The sequence below is a fragment of the Elephas maximus genome, chromosome 25 (genome assembly GCF_024166365.1).
Source record: "Elephas maximus indicus isolate mEleMax1 chromosome 25, mEleMax1 primary haplotype, whole genome shotgun sequence".
Classification (NCBI taxonomy): Eukaryota; Metazoa; Chordata; class Mammalia; order Proboscidea; family Elephantidae; genus Elephas; species Elephas maximus.
The window spans coordinates 30,467,114-30,492,599 of NC_064843.1; the positions used below are offsets into that span (position 1 = coordinate 30,467,114).

Sequence of the window (25,486 nt, forward strand, 5' to 3'; positions counted from 1 at the left end):
TTTTCCACTTTTCCCTCCTGTGAGCCCATCCATTCATCAAACATTCTCTGAGCACTCAATACGCTCTTCACTCCTAGCGTTTGTCTCCAAAGTCCCCCTGCCTGGCATGCCCTCTGCCACTGTTTTCTAACTCGACCAGCTCCCCAAGGCTCCACTCACTTCCACCTCCCGCCCCGAAGCCTGCTGCAAGACCCCCACACCAGCCTCCCTGCACTGCTACTGCATTTGCCCTTGGTGTCTTCACAATGACTGAAACGGCTAAGAGAACTGATCATCCTGTACTGTAGTCTGTCTGTGGTGTGAATCTCTCCCTTCACTGTGAGTTCCCCCAGAGTAAGAAACACGTCTTTGCTATTTTTGTTCTTAGCATAAAGGCAAAATAAGGCTCTTTCTTGAATAAAACTGCCTGGGTTCAAGTTCTGACTCCACCACGCACTCACTGTGTGACCTTCATCAAGTTGCTTTTTTGTCTCTTAGCCTCATTTTCCTCATCTATAAAACAAGGATAACAACGGCACAAATTTCACAGGGTTGTTGTGAGCATTAAGTGAATCGATATATGAAAGCCCTCAGAACAGTGCCTGGCCTGTGATAAGCGCTTAAGAAATATTAGCGAGTACTAGTGATATTCAAGTGCAGCAGAGTACCTGGCACATAGCAGGCGTGCAAAAGACAGCTGCTGAATGAATGAGCAGATGTGTTACTTCCTCAGAAGTATAGACTTCTGAGCCACACAGAGCTCTGGCTCTGCTAATTACCAGCTGTGTGGTCGTGTGCTAGTACATTCTCCCTAGGACTTTATGACTCACCTTGGAAAATAAGGACAGTATCGCCTGCATCTCACAGAGTGGGAGACGAGGCAAGAGCGTATTTGCAGAACCCCGCCACAGTATAACCTAGTGTGTCCTCAGTTAACAGCAGTCACGTTACTTCTAGAGGTACGAGACTAGGTCTTTCACAGGACTTCTCCATCTTACCCTCAGTGACTGCCCAGGCTAAACACACGCCACATGCTTTATTAATACTAGCATTTGAAAATAAAATATAATTTATACGTAAGCACTGTAAGTATCAACCACTTAAAAGAGCTTTTCTTACAAAGCTTAAACCAAACCAAACCAAACTTGCTGCCATCGAGCCAATTCCGACTCATAGTGACCCTATAGGACAGAGGAGAACTGCCCCATAGAGTTTCCATGGAGCGCATGGTGGATTCGAACTGCCAATCTTTCAGTTAGGAGTTGTAGCACTTAACCACTATGCCACCAGGGTTTTCAGGGGAAAATTAATTATATAATGTGTAATGAAGGGAATGTTAGGATTCCTTAAGTGTTATCAGTGGCTATAAAATATTTTTAGTAAGAGTAGCCCTCAGAAATGAAAATGGACCTCCTTGGAAAAAATTCGCTTTGATATGTACTTACTTTACACCAGCTTCCCATCAACACGAGCAATTCAAAAAGTGAAGCCATGGTTAGGTGCCCCATACCATCCCGGCAAGAGAACTGTAAGAAGGAACTAACCAGGGCAAGGAAAGGGAAGTTACTGGTTATGGCAGTTTATTCTTACCTTCACTAGATTTCTTGGGCACTTGGAACTTGACAAGAAGCTTTTTCAATTGTTCTCGCACTGTTGCAGCTCTGACAAGACCCTTGTAATTCAGGAAATGTTTCTGACACCACTGAGAGCTCTTATTGTGCTAGAGAGCAACCCAAACAGGGAGAATTAGGAAGACAGAAATGTTCTCAACTAAGGCCACAGTGTGAGGGTGACTATCTTCTCTTCTCCCATTTATGAGTTCAATGGGACGAGATCTTCAGATCATAATGGCCCCTTTTACCCCACCTCTCAACACAGACAATCCTCTGACTGGCTGTGTGTCCCGCCGTCTGCACAAAAGGGCAAATGTGAACTTAATGACGAGCAGAGTTGTTTTCCTATCTTAACCATCTACGTGAGAGAATAACTACTAGAAGGAACCACTAACTTCCCTGTGGTTCTTTGTAAATCAGCTGTTCTTCCTTGGCGGGCTGGAGTTTATCACTTTATTAGATTATAAACCAGCAATATGACACTTGCCAATTTAGAAATTATTTGTATATTACTATTATTTATCTTTAAAGTATGATTTTGCATCAACAGTGCTTAATTGTTTTCTGCATTCTTAAGTATGACTGTCATGTCTTGGATTAAATTACTACTGTGGGAATCCGCCTCTGAGATTATACTGTAAGCCAAGTGGGAAAGTGTTTTAAATAAGAAAATGTAATTCAGAGAGGATTGTTCAAGTAGGCAACTACAGAGTAAGGCAATGTACACCTGACCAAAGGTCCACTGGTAGAGGAAGCTTCTGGCTATAGAGGGGACACTGTACTTGTACAAATGAATTGTAACTGATTTAACCCCTAAGCCTCAAGAGAGTTAAGTGTTTTTTTCTGACACTGTTCATTAATTAAACTATCTTCCTCAAATCCCTGATAAAACAAAAATGTAGTATTTCTCCTCTTCTAAAAAACCATTTAAGAAATGAGTACAAGACATTGAAAACCTGAAATATTCAATTTCTCCCTCATACATTTCCTTTATATCAGGTTTTTTTCTTCCTTTTCAACGGCCTGATTATTAGATCCCTTTCTAGCAATTTTTAGCGAGAGCTTTAAGCTGTATTATTTGTCCTTAGTTTTCTAGAATATTAAGAACAATAAAAAGTAACACTACCTATGGTTAAACATGGGTAGGGATTGTGAATATATGCGGATCCTCGCCTAAATGTCTTCTCACAGGCTGTCAGGTAGCTGGTGGGAGTGGTCGCTATGTGAAGTCCCAAACTCACCACAGACAGCACTGAAGATTCAACCCAAGACTACAAGTTACTTTCAGCGGTGTTTACTTGACAGAACCTCCTACTCAAAATCTGCCTCCGGTTCAACACCACTGGCTGGATGGGGGACCGTGAGGGAGAGTGTGCTGTGAAGTGCCAAGCAGTAAGCCGCTGTTAGTACAGCACCTCTCCAGGCCCTGAGGAAAAGCAGTGAGTGAGTCTCAAGGTCTTCCAGGCAGGAGGCCCAACACACAGATTAGAGGAGAAGTGCTGGCAATAAATCTAACAAGGAAACAAAACAGTCTTTTGGCCATTCCTTTATGAACTAAACTTCGAGGATCCTAGGTCCCCTCGAGTGGGTGAGTGTGTGGAGGGTGCCTTTGAGCTGTCACTGTGCTTACTTTGATGAATGCTTCATACACGTTGAGCATAGTGAGATGATCACCCTCCTCCACAGCAAATTTTCGGTGTACTCGAATCTGTAAAGAATAAAGCAATGTTTAGAAGTTGACTCCTGTGGGGCCTCTTGTAGCAGGAGATAGCACTGCATGATAAACAGCCATGGGTTATAGAGTCACAAAGAACTGGTTTGCACCGTTCTAGCTCTGCCATATCCAAAAGACCTCAGACTGGGTGCTTAGCCTTTCTTGGCCTCAGTTTTCGTATCTATAAAATTGGTAAATCACACTTCCCTACCAAGACTGCAGTAGGATTAAGATTATTTATTGTAAGTACCTGGCAGAGGTATCAGATAAATGCCCCAGCTCTGTTTAGCTGATATCTCTTTCAAAAAGAACTCCTCCCAGCCCCCAATAGAATATACACTCCAGGAGGTCAGGGGGCTGACTACCTGGCACATGGTAGATGCTCAATATTCCTGGGCTGCCACTGGCTCACAATCTTTCAGGTTCCCTTTCTAAATTTTCCTTCTGTAAGATCCTAAGCAATGCCATCTGCTCCCATGGCAAGCAGCAGTATATACAATATATATGCAAGTACACAAATATAATTATTAACTTCAGGATTTTTTCCTTGTACCAGGTATCACAGAATCAGTCAGCCCTCCTTCCTCCTTTCCTTCCATTCATTCCTTAACAGATGTTTACCAAGCACCTACTATAGACCAGGCACTGTTCTAAGCATCTGGGATATAACAGGGCACAAAATAGTGGTGGGAGACAGACAACAAACACAAAATATATAACAAAATATATAGCATATTAGGTGGTAAGAAATGCTAGAGAAGAAAAATCAAGCAGGGAGTAGGGATACAAGGCGGGAGGGAAAGTTACAGCTTTAGACAGAGCGGCCAGAACTTCAGTTTTTCTCATCTTCAAAATGAGTTTGCCTGCCCTCAGGTAGGAGTCCTAAAAAGGTTAAAAAAAAAAAAAAGAAAGAACAGAGAAGATGCGCATAGCCGTTTGGGCATGGAGGCAGGAAAACTTTGTAATCTATAGTCATACAACTGTCAGGGAAGATGACAACAATTCATAAGAAAGCTTCCCACCTCCTCAGTACGCATCCACTTCAGCCCCTCAGCGGGCAAGGCTGCCACTTCTCGTACCTTAAGCTCACCACCTACCTATTTCTATTGGTGCACCTCACCCTCCAGGCTACTCTTCAGTCATAACTTTTTCTTCACAGTCTTTCTAGCATTCACCCTTTCCTGTCATCACTGAAGCCTGGGTTCTGTCATCTCCTTGGCTCAGAATAACCCACCCCCAGCCCCACCAGGACATAGCACAGTGCCCAGAATAGGCCTGCTGTGCCCACACAGAGCTGACTCCTTTCGTCACTAGTGAGCCCACCAAAGTTTCTACCAGACTACCCGGAATGAAGGAAGACTGAAGAAGAACTGATGCCTTTGAGTTATGGTGGGCCAGAATGCTGAATATACCACGGATTACCAGAAGAACAAACAAACCTGTCTTGAAAGCAATACGCCCAGAATGCTCCTTAGAAGGGAGGATAGTGAGACTTCGTCTTACATACTTTGGACATGTTATCACGTGGCACCAGTCTCTGGACAAGGACATCATGCTTTGTAAAGTAGAGGGTCAGCGAAAAAGAGGAAGACCCTCAACAAGATGGACTGACACAGTGTCTGCAACAACGGGTTCAGACATAACAATGATTGTGAAGATAGTGCGAGCCTGGGCAATGTTTCGTTGTTGTACACAGGGTCACTATGAGTTGGAACCAACTCCACAGCACCTAACAACGACAACCCTGAATGACAATTTCTGTCATGGGAAACTGGAAACCAGTAATGCAATGCTTAAGATTTGGGGCTCTGGGCTGTGAAAGCCAACTCTGCCACTTCTGACTATGGAACCAGAAATGAATTACCTGACCTTTCTGTGCCTCTGCCTCCAACTGTTACCCTAACAGTATCTACCTCCCAGGACTACAGAGAAGATCAAATGAAACAATGCACATAAACGCTTGGCACAGTGTCAGGTACACAGCTGTTGGTAGTTGCTGTGGCGTTGATTCCAACTTATGGCAACCCAAAGTGTGCAGAGTAGAACTGTGCTCCATAGGGTTTCCAAAGCTGTGACCTTTAGGAAGCACAACACTAGGCCCGTCTTCCGAGGTGCCTCTGGATGGGTTTGAACTGCCAACCTTTTGGCTAGTAGTCAAGTGCTTAACTATTTGCGCCACCCAGGGACTCCTAGGTACACAGTAAACACTCAAAATGGGAGCTGGTATCATTTGCGCAGCTCCTGGGGACAGTTTTAATGAAAAGCTCATGGCGAAAGAGACTGTACAGACAGCTTAGGGAAAAGTCTGGACTTACTGCCTGCGACTTCTGGTTTGGGGGGATCACAAAGACATTCTGGATCTGCATCATGGCCGCAATGCTTAGGATTTCCTGAGAACAGCCAAAATTTCCTATAAAACAAAGGGCATGTATGACTTCGAACATACAATGTGTCAATGAGGAGTGAAAGACATTTCCCAATTTTTTCCTTGCATCATACTTTAAACTAAGATTATATACTTACATATAGTTTTTGTTTTTGTTTTTTTAATATATAAACACTCCACCCTGTCAAATGGACCACCTATCTGTGGGCCACATGAGTGGAAGCCTTGAAGGACTCTGAAGAGCTGCTACTCCACCGTGGAGCTGTAACACTGAGGGACTCCAGCTACAAGCCAAGGTGAGGTCCAAGCTGACCCAGCTCCACACACACTCCCTACTCTCTCACGTGGGATTTAGGATCCTGGCAGTAAGGGAAAGGGGCAGGAAATACATGAGCTGTGTCCCTTCTGCAGCTTCTCTGCTCCCTTCTATTAGTGACTTCCTTTTCAACAGGGCTCATCTCACCTGAGAAGCCCTATGAAGCAGACATAACTAGATGAGGGAAGCACTCTGTGGGCTACTAGCTGGCAACACCAGGGAAGAGAGTCTGCAGCAATCAACAGCAGACATCCAGAGCAAATTATACTTTCCGACCTGCTTCCCTACAGCATCTTGCCTCAGAAATGATACACTCCTCCAGCCCCACGCTTAGATTCCTGTTCTCAGCGTAAGGCTAAGGGTATCTGGTTGTTCCAAACCACAACTGTAGCTAGCTTTCACTGTGCTTAGTCTGAAATATATCTTTCATAGACTGCCGGTTGCTGTAGAAGTTAGGCAAAAGAAAAAATTAGTATTAGCTTCCCCAGAAGGGTTTTAAAAAAAACAAACAGACTATAAACAGACTATACTCCCTGGATAATTGTGACTTCTAAACTTAAGATCTCCAGATTATATGTCTATCTCTTAACTCAAATCCTCACAAAAATCTGATGGTGTTAGAGGCGGGCCCACAGGAAACAAACAAATGTATTTCCTGAATTAATGACTGACACTGAATCACAAGTCCACCACGCTCCCCAACCCTACAGCTTTCCATGAAAGCTCCTTCACTGCTATTGTGTCCACTGCCCCAGGGTGCAGAGAATTCAGAGAAAGTCCTCTGACAATCAAAATAATCAAAATAAAATCAATGAGAGCTGTCGGGCTCCACCCACCTGATTCAAGCAGCATTTTTGCAAACATGGGATTCAAAGGAAACTCTGCGATCCTCATGCCCAGGGGCTCAGTGAGCCGACAGTCTTTGTCCAGACCTGCCGGAAAAAGAAAACCAAGCATCAGAGGTGTGTGCCACCAAGGTGGAAGAAGATGTACAGCTGCTGAGGGACAAAAAGGTGACATATGCTAAAAACGGTATGGTTTTAAAAGATGATTCACGCACTCCCATGCTCAACTGACACCGAGGTACCGTTACAGTAAAAGAAGGATCTGCCGGAGCTCCTGAATACATAATTTAAAAAAACTGATACTTACAGGGACTTCTATTCAAGGGCTTTAATTATAAGGAAATGGCCCTGCAGCCTGTAGCATCTGACTCTGCTGACCACAGCCTCTTGCCCAGCCTCCCTGCTCCCCACTCTTGTTTTTCCGCCACCTCTCTTGCTGCTCCGTCTCGGTCCCCTAGATCTTCTTCCATGTCCAGTCCCTTCCACGCCACAGACGCCCCAGGATGGTATCCCCTGTTCTCTGTTCTCTGTGCTCACACTACATGAGCAATCACAAGGTCGGCAACTTGAAACTAAATGCTAGCCCAGATCACTGTTCGGTGCCAACATCGGATCTGTTTATCCAACTGCCTCCTGGGCAGTTTACTGAACTGGGCAGATTCCTTCCAATTTCAAATGTAAGTATTTCTAATTCCCCACCTTCCCTCCCTGCCTCTTTACCACTTGCCAACGTCCAGGTATTAGATTCCCAAGACTCCCAGGATGTAGTCTTTTGTTTTACTTATTAAAACAAACACTGCAGCGCTCAGGGTAAGACAGAAAAGGTCGTTTCTCTTTTGTTTCAGTAGAACCTTCTCTTTAAAGATGGCAATTCAGCTTAAGACTAGATTAAGCTGGGCTTTCCCCAACTTAATCCCAGTGGAAAATAGAAAATGTTTTAAATTTCAATCCATTTGGCTGGAAGAAAATCAGTTCAGATGAAAAACTCCTATGCAGCCAAGGTTCTCTCATCCTGGTTACAGATGATCCCAGGAAACTCTGCTCTCCAGTTCCTGTCACGTGCTTGAGAACAGAGGTCAGAAGCCCATTCCAACACACAGCCACTCTGGACTGACCTTGTATGTGGTGGTCCCGCTAAAGGCCTTTTAAATCACTGAAGACCTTTCAAATCAGTAACTGACTATTCCTTCACAGAGAAGCAGCACAAATATAAATTGAGTTTTCAGTAGTCTTTATAATTAGTCTGTGTGGTATTTTTAAAATAACAGGCTCCAGGGATGAGTTTTTGGTCCAGGTATGAAATGAGGCAGCCAAGAAATTTCCTCCCTCCTCTGAAACTGCCGTTTATGGCACGACTTGAATCGCCAAAAGTAATTTTCCTGACCCCAGGGCCCTCACACCCACATGGAGCAACAGCAAGGAAACAGGAAGACACAAGCTTGATCCAAGTCCACTAATGGCTGCCTGGGTGATATCGGGCAATTCACTTAGGTTATTTGGACCTCACGTTCCTCATTCTTAGGAGAAAAGGGTAGGAATGAGTGACCTCTACGACTCCCTGCTAGGATTCCTAAGGAGGAAGATAAGTTAAACAAGAAAAAAGAAATCAAATAAGCTGCCACCTGCCACGTCTGACCCATCACAGAAACGTCAGACTTAACAGTCAGTATTCATTCTTTTTATTCATTCTTAGCTCAAAAGAAAACCTCATGTGATCTGCCATATATAATGATAAAAACTTTAAAAAAATATTTAGAGGAACCTGGTCATAGTTAAAATTAAAAATAAAAAAAAGTAAAGCAAAACTGGATACAAAAAATATGCAGAAAAGTATACCATCCTCACAGATGCTTTTTAGCCAGTAACCCTGAAGAATTTTACAGCCAAAAATACAAATATAATTAAAGTAAGTGCTGTTTAGTAAATGCTTTCACACTGAAAAGCCACTGAAATTATCCTTAGCACTCAGACAAAACCTCTAAGAATGAGCGGTTCTCCCACATTTCTGTGGTAATAAAAACGACCCTTGTGATAAGGTAGGACAGCAAAATGTTAATGGTAGAATCTAGGTGGTGGGCTTATATGTCATGTTTGTAAAAATTACTTCAACTTTTCTGTATGTTTGAAAGCTTTCATGATAAAGTGCTATGGTCATAAAGAAAATGAGCCACATAAGAGTCAAACCACTATTCTGGACAACATAAAAACACTTAAATCTACATTCTTGTTCCTGTGATACAACAGGTACAACACATTATATTTAAACATTCAAAAAGGTTGCTTCCAAAAATTGTTGAGGCGGGGCCAAGATGGCTGACTAGGTAGACGCTACCTCGGATCCCTCTTGCAACAAACGCTCGGAAAAACAAGTGAATCGATCACATACATGACAATCTACGAACCCTGACCATCAAACACAGATCTAAAGAGTTGACCTGAGTGACAGGTGAGTGAAAAGCTACACCCTGAACCAGCGACCGCTTCTGGAACCCGCGACCCACTCCATAGCCTTCAGCCCTCACGGTTCCCTGGTGACGAGTGGCAGGGCTGATAGCGGCTTGCTGAGGCTGGGCAGGCACAGGACACAGCCCTAACCCCTAGCCCCCTGGGGTAACCTCCGTAGAGACTCGGCCAGCGCAAGCAGGCTGCACACTAACGGGGCTAACGAGAGAACGAACGAGCAACCATAGGGAAGCAGCGACTGTTTTCGGAGCCTGGAGCCAGCAACCCAGTAAGGAAACCTTGGCGCCGGGTTTTGGACTGGGTGCAGGGGAGCTGAGCACGGCATCCTGAGACGGCGCAAACACGGGACGCAGCCCTAGCCCCCTGAAGTGACCTTGGGGGAAGCCCAGCCAGTGCACACAGGCAGCGTAGCAACGCGGCTGACAGGAGAAGTCACCAGGAGGCAGTGACTGGTTTTGGAGCCAGGAGTACAGCATCCCAGCTGAGGAAACTTGGCACTGGGCCAGGAGTGGAGGAACAGACCACGGCTTCTGAGACAGCACATGCACGGATGCGGGCCTGACCCCCCGGGGCAATCTCGACCCAGCCAATGCACATAGGCTACACACCCCTGAGGAACCTCAGATAAAACAGTCCTCACCAAGCAAGATAAGTAACTTTGTCTATATTCCGGGGTGCTACTCTCTCCTATCTATCTGATCCCTCCCCTCCCCTTCCCAGGTGGCTTCATTACCATTGGAATTTTCTGGGCCAGAGAGTGAAGTGCTCTGTGGGGTTTTTTTGTTTGTTTGCTTGTCTGTCCTGTCTTTTCCTAACGCATTCTCCGGGCCTGAGAGAAGCAGCTACAAAAAACCCAGGAACCAAGAATCCTTCCCTGACTTCCCGAAATTGGACTAAAAATACAGAACCAGCTCCAGCCAAGCATGAGATCCACAGTCTTGGGCTCTCATCCCTACAGGGAACAAGGTGGCTATTATAATGCAAAGGCAATTCTGATAGTGATCTGACTGTCATTGTTTTAGTGGATTACTGGAAAGACAAGTTTCCCAGGTCTGATATCTCTACCTATTAAACGGAGCCCTCACTTACCCACAACGGGGAACTGAGGGCTGAAGCTCCACCCAAAACACCTAACCTCCTGCCATAGGGGTCTGAGGATAGTGACATCTGCCAATCTGTAGAGGTACATGCATTGGGTACCTAAGGTACAGCTGCAGAGCCCACCCACCAAAGTGCTTTAGGAATAGAGACACACCTACCTCACTGGCACTTGGGGGAAGCCTGTCAGCATCCTGCCCCCCCTGGAATGTGAACCCCTGCTGCTACTAGAATCTGGTGCACACAACTATCACCACTACTCCTCTAAGGAAACAGGTGACAGTCTATCCCACACACTTGGTGACCCAAAATCAGATTCTACTCAAGAATAGTGAACGGACTCGTAGGCTTATATTTCTCGTAACAGCCCAAACCAGCTTGTAAGAGGACATAAGTGATTCAAAGACTACAACAATCAAGACAGCACAATCTAGTAGCCCATCTACGTATATTGAAAGAAAACAAAACAAGATAAGACTCAGTGAGCAAATATAAAATAAATCATTACAATATCTTATAGATGGCTTGGAGACAGCAGTCGATATCAAACCACATAAAGAAGCAGACCATGATTGCTTCTACAACTCCCCAAATTAAAGAATCAAAATCTTTCCCAAATGAAGATACAATCCTGGAATTGCCAGATGCAGAATATAAAAAACTAATTTACAGAATGCGTCAAGACATCAGGGATGACCTCAGAAATGAAATAGGGCAATCTACAGAAAAAGCCAAGGAACACACTGATAAAGCAGTTGAAGAAATCAAAAAGATTATTCAAGAACATAGTGGAAAAAATAATAAGCTACAAGAATCCACACAGAGACAGCATTCAGAAATCTAAAACATTAACAGTAAAATTACAGAATTAGACAACTCAATAGGAATTCAGAGGAGCAGAATCGAGGAATTGGAATGCAGAGTGCGGGAGTTGGAGGATAAAGCAATGACACCACTATAAAAAATAGTCAAAGAAAAATCAGATAAAAGAATTAAAAAAAAATGAAGAAACCCTAAGAATCATGTGGGACTCTATCAAGAAGAATAACTTGCGTGTGATTCAAGTTCCAGAACAAGGAGGGATAACAGAAAATACAGAGAGAACAGTTAAAGATCTGTTGCCAGAAAACTTCCCTGACATCATGAAAGACGAAAGGATATCTATTCAAGATGCTCATCGAACCCCATATAAGACTGATCCAAAAAGAAAATCACCAAGACATATTATCATCAAACTTGCCAAAACCAAAGATAAAGAGAAAATTTTAAAAGCAGCCAGGGATAAAAGAAAGGTCTCCTACAAAGAAGAATCAATATGAATAAGTTCAGACTACTCAGCAGAAACCATGCAGTCAAGAAGGCAATGGGATGACATATGTAGAGCACTGAAGGAGAAAAACTGCCAGCCAAGGATCGTTTATCCAGCAAAACTCTCTCTCAAATATGAAGGTGAAATTAAAACATTTACAGATAAACACAAGCTTAGAGAATTTGCAAAAACCAAACCAAAGCTACAAGAAATACTAAAGGAAATTGTTTGGTCAGAAAATCAATAACATCAGATAACAACACAACACAAGGTCACAGAACAGAACATCCTGATATCAACTCAAATAAGGAAATCACAAAAACAAATTAAGATTAATTTTAAAAAGAAAAAAATGCTCAAAACAGGGAATCATTGAAGTCATTACGTAAAAGATCACAATAATCAAAAAGAGGGACTAAATACAGGAGGCATAGAACTGCCATATGGAGAGGAAAACAAGGCGATATAGGACGATACAAGTTAGGTTTTCACTTAGAAAAATAGGGGTAAACATTAAGGTAACCACAAAGTGGTCTAACAATCCCATAACTCAAAATAAAAACGAAGAAAAACATAACGACTCAGCAAACATAAATTCTACTACTATGAAAATCAGGAACACACAATTTACAAAGAAAAACGTCTCAGCACAAAAAGTGGAAAAATGAAATTGTCAACAACAGACACAAAAAGGCATCAAAATGACAGCACTAAACACATCCTTATCTATAATTACGCTGAATGTAAATGGACTAAATGCACCAATAAAGAGACAGAGAGTCTTAGTCTGGATAAAGAAACACGATCCGTCTATATGCTGCCTACAAGAGACACACCTTAGACTTAGAGACACAAACAAACTAAAACTCAAAGGATGGAAAAAAATATATCAAGCAAACAATACGCAAAAAAGAGCAGAAGTAGCAATATTAATTTCTGACAAAACAGACCTTAAAGTTAAATCCACCACAAAGGATAAAGAAGGACACTACATAATGATTAAAGGGACAACTGATCAGGAAGACATAACCATATTAAATATTTATGCACCTAATGACAGAGCTGCAAGATACATAAAACAAACTTTAACAGAACTGAAAAGTGAGATAGACACCTCCACAATTATAGTAGGAGACATCAACACAACACTTTCGGAGAAGGATAGGACTTCCAGTAAGAAGCCCAATAGAGACATGGAAGACCTAATTGCTACAATCAACCAGCTTGACCTCATAGACCTATACAGAACACTCCACCCAACTGCTGCAAAGTATACTCTTTTTCCTAGTGCACATGGAACATTCTCTAGAATAGATCACATATTAGGTCATAAAGCAAACCTTTGCAGAATCCAAAACATCGAAATATTACAAAGCATCTCCTGAGACCATAAGGCCATAAAAGTGGAAATCAGTAACAGAAATGTCAGGGAAAAGAAATCAAATACTTGGAAACTGAACAATACCCTCCTGAAAAAAGACTGGGTTATAGAAGACATTAAGGAGGCAATAAAGAAATTCATAGAATGCAACGAGAATGAAAACACTTCCTATCAAAACCTCTGGGACACAGCAAAAGCAGTGCTCAGAGGCCAATTTATATCGATAAATGCACACATACAAAAAGAAGAAAGTGCCAAAATCAGAGAACTGTCCCTACATCTTGAACAAATAGAAAGCGAGCAACAAAAGAATTCATCAGGCACCAGAAGAAAACAAATAATAAAAATTAGAGCTGAACTAAATGAATTAGAGAACAGAAAAACAATTGAAAGAATTAACAAAGCCAAAAGCTGGTTCTCTGAAAAAATTAACAAAATTGATAAACCATTGGCCAGACTGACTGAAGAAATACAGGAAAGGAAACAAATAACCCAAATAAGAGACGAGATGGGCCATATCACAACAGACCCAACTGAAATTAAAAGAATCATATCAGATTATTATGAAAAATTGTACTCTAACAAATTTGCAAACCTAGAAGAAATGATGAATTCCTAGAAAAACACTACCTACCTAAACTAACACATTCAGAAGTAGAACAACTAAATAGACCCATAACAAAAAAAGAGATTGAAAAGGTAATCAAAAAACTCCCAACAAAAAAAAAGCCCTGGCCTGGATGGCCTCACTGCAAAGTCCTACCAATCTTTCAGAGAACAGTTAACACCACTACTACTAAAGGTATTTCAAAGCATAGAAAATGATGGAATACTACCTAAATCATTCTATGAAGCCACCATATACCTGATACCAAATCCAGGTAAAGACACCACAAAAAAAGAAAATTACAGACCTATATCCCTCATGAACATAGATGCAAAAATCCTCAACAAAATTCTAGCCAATAGAATTCAACATATCAAAAAAATACTGCACCACGACCAAGTGGGATTTATACCAGGTATGCAAGGTTTATGCAAGGTTGGTCTAATATTAGAAAAACAGTTAATGTAATCCACCACATAAATAAAACAAAAGACAAAAACCACATGACCTTATCAATTGATGTAGAAAAGGCATTTGACAAAGTCCAACACCCATTCATGATAAAAACTCGCAGCAAAATAGGAATTGAAGGAAAATTCCTCAACATAATGAAGGGCATCTATACAAAGCCAACAGCCAACATCATTCTAAATGGAGAGAGCCTGAAAGCATATCCCTTGAGAACGGGAACCAGACAAGGATGCCCTTTATCACCGCTCTTATTCAACATTGTACTAGAGGTCCTAGCCAGAGCAATTAGGCTAGACAAAGAGATAAAGGGCATCCGGATTGGTAAGGAAGAAGTAAAATTATCTCTATTTGCAGATGACATGATCTTATACACAGAAAACCCTAAGGAATCCTCCAGAAAACTACTGAAACTAATAGAAGAGTTCGGCAGAGTCTCAGGTTACAACATAAACATACAAAAATCACTTGGATTCCTCTACATCAATAAAAAGAACATCGAAGAGGAACCATTCACAGTAGCCCCCAAGAAGATAAAATACTTAGGAATAAATCTAACCAAAGATGTAAAAGACCTATACAAAGAAAACTACAAAGTACTAGTGCAAGAAACTAAAAGGGACCTACTTAAGTGGAAAAACATACCTTGCTCGTGGATACGAAGACTTAACATAGTAAAAATGTCTATTCTACCAAAAGCCATTTATACATACAATGCACTTCTGATCCAAATTCCAATAACATTTTTTAAAGTGTTGGAGAAACAAATCACCAACTTCATATGGAAGGGAAAGAAGCCCCAGATAAGTAAAGCATTACTGAAAAAGAAAGTGTGAGGCCTCACTCTACCGGATTTTAGAACCTATTATACAGCCACAGTAGTCAAAACAGCCTGGTACTGGTACAACGACAGGCACGTAGACCAATGGAACAAAATTGAGAACCCAGATATAAATCCATCCACATATGAGCAGCTGATATTTGACAAAGGCCCAGTGTCAGTTAATTGGGGAAAAGATAGTCTTTTTAACAAATGGTGCTGGCGTAACTGGATATCCATTTGCAAAAAAATGAACCAGGGCCCATACCTCACACCATGCACAGAAACTAGCTCCAAGTGGATCAAAGACCTAAACATAAAGACTAAAACAATAAAGATCATGGAAGAAAAAATAGGGACAACATTAGGTGCCCTAATACAAGGCATAAACAGAATACAAAACATTACTAAAAATGACGAAGAGAAACCCGATAACTGGGAGCTCCTAAAAATCAAACACCTATGCTCATCTAAAGACTTCACCGAAAGAGTAAAAAGACCACCTACAGACTGGGAAAGAATTTTCAGCTATGACATCTCCGACCAGCGCCTGATCTCTAAAATCTATATGATTCTGTCAAAACTCAACCACAAAAAGACAAAACAACCCAATCAAGAAGTGGGCAAAGGATATGAGCACGCACTTCACTTAAGAAGATATTCAGGCAGCTAACAGACACATGAGAAAATGCTCTCGATCATTAGCCACTAGAGAAATGCAAATTAAAACTATGATGAGATTCTATCTCACTCCAACAAGGCTGGCATTAATCCAAAAAACACAAAATAATAAATGTTGGAGGGGCTGCAGAGAGATTGGAACTCTTATACACTGCTGGTGGGAATGTAAAATGGTACAACCGCTTTGGAAACCTATCTGGCATTACCTTAAACAGTTAGAAATAGAACTACCATACAACCCAGAAATCCCACCCCTCGGAATATACCCTAGAGAAGTAAGAGCCTTCACACGAACAGATATATGCACACCCATGTTTATTGCAGCTCTGTTTACAATAGCAAAAAGCTGGAAGCAACCAAGGTGTCCATCAATGGATGAATGGTTAAATAAATTATGGTGCATTCACACAATGGAATACTATGCATCGATAAAGAACATTGACGAATCTGTGAAACATTTCATAACATGGAGGAACCTGGAAGGCATTATGCTGAGTGAAATTAGTCAGAGGCAAAAGGACAAATACTGTATAAGACCACTATTATAAGTTCTTGAGAAATAGCATAAACTGAGAAGAACACATTCTTTTGTGGTTACAAGAGGGGGGAGGGAGGGAGGGTGGGAAAGGGTTATTTACTGATTAGTTAGTAGATAAGAACTACTTTAGGTGAAGGGAAGGACAATACTCAATACAGGGAAGGTCAGCTCAACTGGACTGGACCAAAAGCAAAGAAGTTTCCAGGATAAACTGAATGCTTCGAAGGTCAGCGGAGCAAGGGTGGGGGTTTAGGGACTATGGCTTAAGGGGACTTCTAAGTCGACTGGCATAATAAACTCTATTATGATAACATTCCGCATCCCACTTTGAACTTAAATGCTGACAAGCGGCCATCTAAGATGTATCAATTAGTCTCGACCCACCTGGATCAAAGGAGAATGAAGAACACCAAGGTCACATGATAACTCTGAGCCCGAGATAGAAAGGGCCACATGAACTAGAGACTTACATCATCCTGAGACCAGAAGAACTAGATGGTGCCCAGCCACAACCGATGACTGCCCTGATAGGGAGCACAACAGAGAAATCCTGAGGGAGCAGAACAGTGGGATGCAGACCCCAAATTCTCATAAAAAGACCAGACTTAATGGTCTGACTGAGACTAGAAGAATCCCAGCAGTCATGGTCCCCAAACCTTCTGTTGGCCCAGGACAGGAACCATTCCCGAAGACTACTCATCAGACAGGGAAGGGACTGGACAATGGGTTGGAGAGAGATGCTGGTGAAGAGTGAGCTACTTGTCTCAGGTAGACACTTGAGACTGTATTGGCATCTCCTGTCTGAAGGGGAGATGGGAGGGTAGAAAGGGTTAGAAACTGGCAAAGCAGTCACGAAAGGAGAGACTGGAAGAAGGGAGCGGGCTGACTCATTAGGGGGAGAGTAAATGGGAGTATGTAGTAAGGTGTACATAAGCTTATATGTGACAGACTGACTTGATTTGTAAACTTTCACTTAAAGCATAATAAAAATTATTTTTAAAAAAATTGTTAAATTTAAACATTTCTGTATTATATTGACTTCATTAATGAAAACGGTTATTTGCTCATGCAAATGGTTTTTAAAAAAAGGTCATGTTCATTCGATTGCTAGCAGGTTTTGACTGACTAATATTGGCCCTCAGCTTTCATATTACTTCATTTATTGCATTATTAAACCAATTTTTACTTTGAAAGCCAAGGGAATGCTTTATACTGCAACATGGTTGACTCCCTAGGGTTTATTAGCTCATTTTCCTTCAGTTAACTCTGTGTGCGCTGTATTCCTGCCCTAACTTTTCTGATTCTGAAGTCTTACTATATACATGCAGGCAGAACATCTAATTTAGTCTTGAATTGTCATAGAGAGTTAAGACTGAAAATGACTTTACAGATTATCTATCCTAGACTTCTCTTTGTGTATCAGAGTTGTTTTCTTAAGGAGACCAAGAGCTCCATGAGGCAAGTTCATGTCATGTAACTCTCTAGCTCAATGTATACTGACTTGTTGATTAAAGTGGAATATACTTGGGTTTATGGGGAAAAAAAAAAAAAAACAGTTGCTTCCAAAGACATGAATAGACACTTCACTAAAGAAGACATTCAGGTAGCTAACAGATACATGAGGAAATGTTCACAATTATTAGCCATTAGAGAAATGCAGATCAAAACTACAATGAGATTTCATCTCACTCCAAAAGGCTGGCAGTAATCCAAAAAACACAAAATAATAAATGTTGGAGAGGCTGTGGAGAGATTGGAACACTTATACACTGCTGGTGGGAAAGCAAAATGGTACAACCGCTTTGGAAATCGATTTGGGACTTCCTTAAAAAGCTAGAAATAGAACTACCATATGATCCAGCAATCCCACTCCTTGGAATATATCCTAGAGAAATAAGAGCCTTTACATGAACAGATATATGCACACCCATGTTTATTGCAGCACTGTTTACAATAGCAAAAACATGGAAGCAACCAAGGTACCCATCAGCGGATGAATGGATAAATAAATTATGGTACCTTCACACAATGGAATACTACGCATCGATAAAGAACAGTGAGGAATCTGTGAAACATTTCATAACATGGAGGAACCTGGAAGGCATTAAGCTGAGTGAAATTAGTCAGTTGCAAAAGGACAAATATTGTATAAGACCACTATTATAAGAACTTGAGAAACAGTTTAAACTGAGAAGAAAACATTCTTTTGTGGTTACGAGATAGGGGAGGGAGGGAGGGTGGGAGGGGGGTATTCACAAATTAGATAGTAGATAAGAACTACTTTAGGTAAACGGAAAGAGCACAACTGGAGTAAACCAAAAGCAAAGAAGTTTCCTGAATAAACTGAATGCTTCAAAGACCAGCGTAGCAGGGACAGGGATTTGGGGACCACAGTTTCAGGGGACATCTAAGTCAATTGGCATAATAAAATCTATTAAGAAAACATTCTGCATCCCACTTCGGAAAGTGGCATCTGGGGTCTTAAACGCTAGCAAGCAGCCATCTAAGATGCATCAATTGGTCTCAACCCACCTGGATCAAAGGAGAATGAAGAACACCAAGGACACAAGGTCATTACGAGCCAAAGGGACAGAAAGGGCCACATGAACCAGAGACTACATCAGCCTGAGACCAGAAGAACTAGATGGTACCCGACTACAACCGATGACTGCCCTGCAGGGAATATAACAGAGGACCCCTGAGGGAGCAGGAGAGCAGTGGGATGTAGACCCAAAATTCTCATAAAAAGACCAGACTTAATGGTCTGACTGAGACTAGAAGTAGACCCTGGTGATCATGGCCCCCAGACCTTCTGTTGGCCCAGGATAGGAACCGTTCCCAAAGCCAACTCTTCAGACATGGATTGGACTGGACAATGGGTTGGAGAGGGATGTTGGTGAGGAGTGAGCTTCTTGGATCAGGTGGACACTTGAGACTATGTTGGCATCTCCTGCCTGGAGGGGAGATGAGAGGGTGGAAGGGGTTAGAAGCTGGTGAGGTGGACACGAAAAGAGAGAGTGGAGGGAGAGAGCGGGCTGTCTTATTAGGGGGAGAGTAATTGGGGGTATGTAGCAAGGTGTATATAAGTTTTTGTGTGAGAGACTGACTTGATTTGTAAACTTTCACTTATAGCAGAATGAAAATTATAAAAAAAAAAAAGGTTGCTTCCTTCTACCAAGAGACTGACTTCAACAACTAGTAATCAAATTTCTGAAAGTTAGGAAAAGTATAAAAAGACAGTAAGCAAACGTATTTAATACTATAGTTTTTTGTTTTATTTTTGTTTTTTAACCCCAAGAGGGTTGTAAATGATAAACATGCCAACAAAAAACAATGTTCCAGTAGTTCCCAAGGACCACTCCCTGCAGAGTTACTGCAGGCAGGGGAAGGTGGCTACAGTTTAGCTCTAATTCAGCAGGAGGCCATCACAGCTGCTAACACCCTATCCCACTAGCCCAGCCCTGAGGCCACCTGGAGCCAAAATGACCTATTTAATCTGGCCATTGAAGTAGAGGAAAAACCAAAAAACCAAACCCAGTGCCGTCCAGTCGATTCCGACTCATAGCAACCCTATAGGAAAGAGTAGAATTGCCCCCATAGAGTTTCCAAAGAGCGCCTGGTGGTTTCGAACTGCAAGCCCTTTGATTTGCAGCCGTGGCACTTAACCACTACGCCACCAGGGTTTCAGTCCTTAAATATTTCAAAAATTTCTGTACGAAAATCAAAATACCAGATGATATACACAGAATAAAATTTGGTTCCTTTGGTACTAAAGTAGCATTAACAACATTTATGTATCTTTCCAGTGTCCAAGGTAACTTTGCCTGCATTATCTAATGTAATTCTTGAACAATAAGAGGTAGGTATTATTATCTCCATTCTACATGAAGTGAGTCTAGACCTTAGACTCAAGTCTCCTAACTCTCAGTCCAGCTGCCAAATGAAAGAAGTCCCCAGATAAAGCATTATTGAATATCAAGACCCCAGGCCCATGAGTCCAAGAACTGGGTCCATCCACCGGGCCCTGGACGTACAACTGAGGGAGTATTAGGTTAATGTGTGTGTGTGTGACCTTAATTTCCTCATTATAAAATGAAGAAACTGACACAGATTCTCTGCTGGTGAAACTGAACATTTCTACTTTGAACAAAGAACAATCTAAGGCTCTGGGAAAATCTGAAAAGATAAACTAGAAAAAATTTCAGTACTGTTTTGTTGACAAAAATAAATTTAGTTATCTTTAAACCCTTAGTTGTTCCTGAGGCTCTCATAAGGTAAATTTAATTTAGAAACCATGCTGATGTAATAAAATCACACCTAACAACGTGGCAAACATTTAAAAGGAAAATGATCATTTTTACTCCACATCAAAAGTATCACTCAACAACACAGGTGGCGAGACAATCCAAATGGTGCTGGATCAAATGGATACCCACACGCAAGAGAATGAAGATGGAAGCCTCCCCCACACCATATAAAAACATAACACAAAATGGATCATGGACCTAAATGTAAGTGCTGTGACTATTAAACTCTTAGAAAAAAACCTAGGAGTAAATCTTCATGACCTTGTGTGAGGCAATGATTTCTTAGACACAACACCAAAAGCACAAGTGACAAAAGAAAAAGAGTGACAAATTAGACTATGCGAAAACTTAAAGCTTTTGTGCTGCAAATGATACCTACTATTGAGCAGGCGAAACGCTTTGAACTGGTGTATGCTTTGCTGTGTATATTCTCAAAAGCAACAACAAAATAAATAAAACTAAAAAAAAAAGTTATTCCCATTAAAGTTCTTCAAGTAAAAAAAAAAGAAGTCAAAAGCCAACCAACAGAATGAAAATATCTGCAAATCACGTATCTGATAAGAAATTTGTATCCAAAATATATACAAAATCACTGTAACTCAACAATAAAAAGAGACATAACCAAAGTAAAAACGGGCAAAGGATTTGAACAGACATTTCTCCAAAGATATACAAACGGCCCATAGCATTTGAAAAGTTGCTCAACATCAGTCATTAGGGAAATGCAAACAAAACCACAGTGAGATACCACTTCACACCCACTAGGATGGGTCGTATCAAAAACAAGTATAACAAGTGTTGGCAAGGATGAGGAGAAATTGGAGCCCTTAGACATCACTGGTGGGAATGACTACCAAAAACCTGTACCCAAATATTCATGACAGCATTATTCATAACAGCCAAAGAGTAGAACCGATCCAAATGTCCATCAACCGTCAAACAGATAAACAAAATGTCATATATCTGTACACCGCAACATCGTTTGGCAGTGAAAAGGAATGTCATGCAACAACATGGGTGAACTCTGAAAACATGGTGCAAAGTGAAAAAAGCCAGTCACAAAAGACCATAGAGTATATGAGTCCATCTATACGAAATGTCCAAATTGGGTAAATATATAGAGACGGAAAGTAGATTAGTGGATGCCTGGGGCTGGGAAGATGGGAGAAAAGAGAATAGGAGGGTAACTGCTAGTGGGTATGGGGTTTCTTTCTGGGCGATGAAAACATTCCAAAATTAGATTGCGATGATGGTCGCACATCATCACAATCTAATCCACTCTGTGGATATTCTAAAAACACCATACACTTTGGAAGGCTGAATTGTATGATATACGAATTATATCTACCCCAATAAAGCTATTTAAAAAAAAGAGTAACACTCAAAACAAATTTCAAAAGAAAAAAAACCCCCTAAAACTCAATACAAACTAGATATATATTCACTCGGGGTAACCTTCACAGAAAGAGACAAGTAATTCTGCAGGGTGAATTCAGACTACGATTTTCTCTATCTTAAGGTAAAGACAATATTTTCAAACCACAAGCAGATGAGGTTCTCCCATAACATGATGTTTCCTTGTTCAAACAACACTGGCTGGTAACCTACCCAGTTCTCCACAGGGAACTCCAGGAAGGAAGTGAAGGGGAGTTAGTGAAATACTGAGCTGCAGATGCCAGGATGGGGAGGGGCAGGGAAAAGGTCTGAGAGATAACGTCTGAAATACCGGTAGGGAATCACTAATCTTCTGGATGTCTCTCAAAAGGGTGGTCCTGGTGATGGCTATTAATAGCTTTTGATGTATTGGCCAAAAAAACAAACCAAGCCTGTTGCCATCAAGTCAACTCTACCTCATAGCAACCTTAAAGGACAGAGCAGAAATCCCCCACACAGCTTCCAAGGCTGTCATCTTTACGGAAGCAGACTGCCACAGCTTTCTCCCAAGGAACATGGCGGGTGGGCTCAAACCACCAACCTTTTGGTTAGCAGCCAAGTGCTTAACCACTGTGCTACCAGGGCTCCTCTGATGTACTGGCACGCTTTATAAATTCATTGTCATAACAGGACTTCATGTACTAGTAGTCTAATTATGATCTCAACTTCTTTCCATATGTAATATCACTAAGAGGTTTATATGTATGAAAAGGACCTATCCTGTTCCTGAAGATACTAAGAGCCTTCAAGTAAACAGAACCTAACTAGTATCACACAGGAGGCTACATGATAAGAGGGAAACAGACTTACCTCCCAGAGCGTAGAGTAACTCCAACGCTTGAACCATTGACTGTGCTGGAGGAGGCTATAAAAAAAAAATAATAATAATTCTACATTAATTTCTTTGGACAACCAACATAAAAACACAGTCATTTCGTGCTCAAGTCCACTATTCCCTCCAACATACCCCATTTTTCCCAGCCTCCATACTTGTGTTCACATATTTGGCACCCATTGACATGCCCTCCCCTCCTTCTCAGTATCTTAAACACTACTTGGTTTTAAAGGTTCAGCTGGGTTAAACACCTCCCCTTGAAGTCCTCCCTGGCCTTCCCCTCTATCAGAAGTGATGGTCCCTACCTCCTCATTCTCCCAAACTCTCCTCAGACGTTTCTAATTTTTACTTCATCTCCTCAGCCCTCTACTGCCCCGGGAGCCCCACGACACTGCAGTACCAAGGACGATTGCTCTCTGCATCGCCCAGAGCCCAGCTCCAGACCTTGCCCGTGGTGAGTACTCCACATAGGTTCAATGTGATTTTCTGGAAATAGTAGAAAACGCTAGACAATCTGACGTTAAGCCAAACTGACCCTGTGACCTTCAGGCTGACTCTCCTGATCCTTACTACCTCCTTTCCCTTCACAAATCTTGACCGAGCACCTACTAAGTGCCAGGCTCATTATTATTTTCGCTCTAAATGATTTGGCTTCCAATAAGCCTGCCAATAAAATCATAGTATTTTTCAAACTGCACAGCTTTTTTCTAAATGCATTCACATAACGAATTTACTTTAAGCATTCCACTGTCACAGCCCAATTTTACAGAGGAGGAAAGTAACAGCAATCAGTTAAAGGTACCTAACAAGATCCTATAGGCAGATGGTGGCAAAGCCAGAGGCTGAACTCAGGTCTCCACCATTTTTCCACTAACCCCACCCACTGATGGCCACACAGAGTCATACTTTTAAAAGTTGTACTGATTGTATTCACACAAGCACACACGTATTAGGGGAGGGACTACAACTACATGATTCACTACAAAGAGCAAATCATTGCTGAATAAATGATGAAACGTTTCACCAGCTTTTCCTCAGTGACAACGTCTTCCTTCACCAAGAGGCATAATGCACAACACCTAAATGGAGGAGCTGAAGTCCTCTAGGAACCCTTTATATTGAGAATATATGTGGTAACGGGAAATAGCAAAGCACTGCATTTGATTTTAAACAATTACAGAACGAAACTACTGAGGTCATCTTTGACTTCTCTCAATCCCTGGTCCTATTTCTAGTCAATCACCAAACCCTATGAATTCTGTTCTCTGAATTTTTCATCATCAATAAAACATTTCACCCAAAACAAACAAACAGAATCACATACACAGCATTTTCAGCTAAACATACGTTCACTAGTATTTCTCTGTGACCTCATCTGATTTCAGATCACACACAAATATGATTTTAACATAGCTGGAATTACCGTGTATGTACAATTCTAGTTTGTTTTTCTCACTGTATGTTTTTCTGTTTTCGTTGCTTGTTGTACCCACAGAAGCTTTACAGTGATCTCTTGGGTCAGGTGTATAATATTCCATCAAGGTCCTACTCCATAAAATAAGCAATTTCCTTATTACTGGGCAATTAAGTTGTCTTTCAGTTCTTCACTATTTTAAGTAACACTGCTAAATATACAAATATAGGTACCCTATGATTTCAGGAACCCTAGTGGCACAGTGGCTAAGAGCTTGGCTGCTAACTAAAAAGTCGGCAGTTCGAATCCAACAGCTACTCCTTAGAAACCCTATGGGGGAGTTATACTCTGTCCTATAGGGTCGCTGTGAGTCGGAATTGACCTGATGGCAACAGAGTTCTATGACTTCAACTGTAAAAAACAATTTCAGGGGAAAACAGCCTGAAGGAAATATATGAAGATCAATTTTATTTATTTTTTCAGTTTTCAATTGTCTAAAAGTCTTATTAAAGTTTTCATTATTTACCACTTTTAATATAAAATGATGCTATAAACATTATCATATATATGTAAGCTTTTTTCTTCTTTTGAATTATTTTTTTGGGGAAAATTTTCACAAGAAGGAATATCAGGCATTTGTATGGCTCATTAAATATCGTCAGGAAGTCCTCCAGGAAGACAGAAGCAGAGCACAAAACTACCAGCAATACGTGGGGAATTTAGTTTCCCAAACTGTGTCAGCTTTGGATTTTATCATTTTTCTTTATGTCTGATCATTTAATCAGTGTCCAGTGGTGCTTTACAGCTATTTCAATTTGCACTGCTCTCTCTCCTGGAAAAGCTGACACGTTGTAATGGTAGCTGACTACTTGAGCGGCTTCCTTTTCTTTACTGGATATATGACTTATTCTAAACGATGCTTGAAAACACTCTATAACTTTTAAGATGTGAATCTGTCATTTTTTCCATTATGTGTTTGCCTTTAATCTTAGATGTGAGGCTTTCAGAAGCTTTTAATTTGCAAATACTATCCATCCTTCCTTTGTAAATTCTTATACTACACCAACAGTCAAAGAGGACACTTTCTTCATACTTAGGATAAACACACAATTTGTTTTTTTCTCCTTTTTCTTTTCATTTTCTGGGGTGGGGGGGGCGATATTTTTACATTCTATTCTTTCATTCATCTTTTTATCCTGATATATGGTAACAGGGATTTTATTATCCAAAAATCCATACTTATCACACCATATATCAAGAGTTGGGGTAGATCAAAGA

The 25,486-nt window shown here is 41.2% G+C and overlaps 1 protein-coding gene across 3 annotated transcripts in view; it reads right to left on the minus strand.

The window, feature by feature from the left end:
- DHX35 (DEAH-box helicase 35) overlaps window positions 1-25,486 on the minus strand; it is an 89,653-nt gene that overhangs the window by 16,666 nt on the left and 47,501 nt on the right. For all 3 annotated transcript variants that reach the window (XM_049869104.1, XM_049869103.1, XM_049869102.1), the window contains 5 exons: window positions 22,770-22,824; window positions 6,845-6,940; window positions 5,622-5,716; window positions 3,223-3,300; window positions 1,570-1,699 (listed from right to left, as the gene is read on the minus strand). In XM_049869104.1, the coding sequence (XP_049725061.1) occupies window positions 1,570-1,699; window positions 3,223-3,300; window positions 5,622-5,716; window positions 6,845-6,940; window positions 22,770-22,824 (454 nt within the window). The remainder of the gene's footprint in view (window positions 1-1,569; window positions 1,700-3,222; window positions 3,301-5,621; window positions 5,717-6,844; window positions 6,941-22,769; window positions 22,825-25,486) is intronic.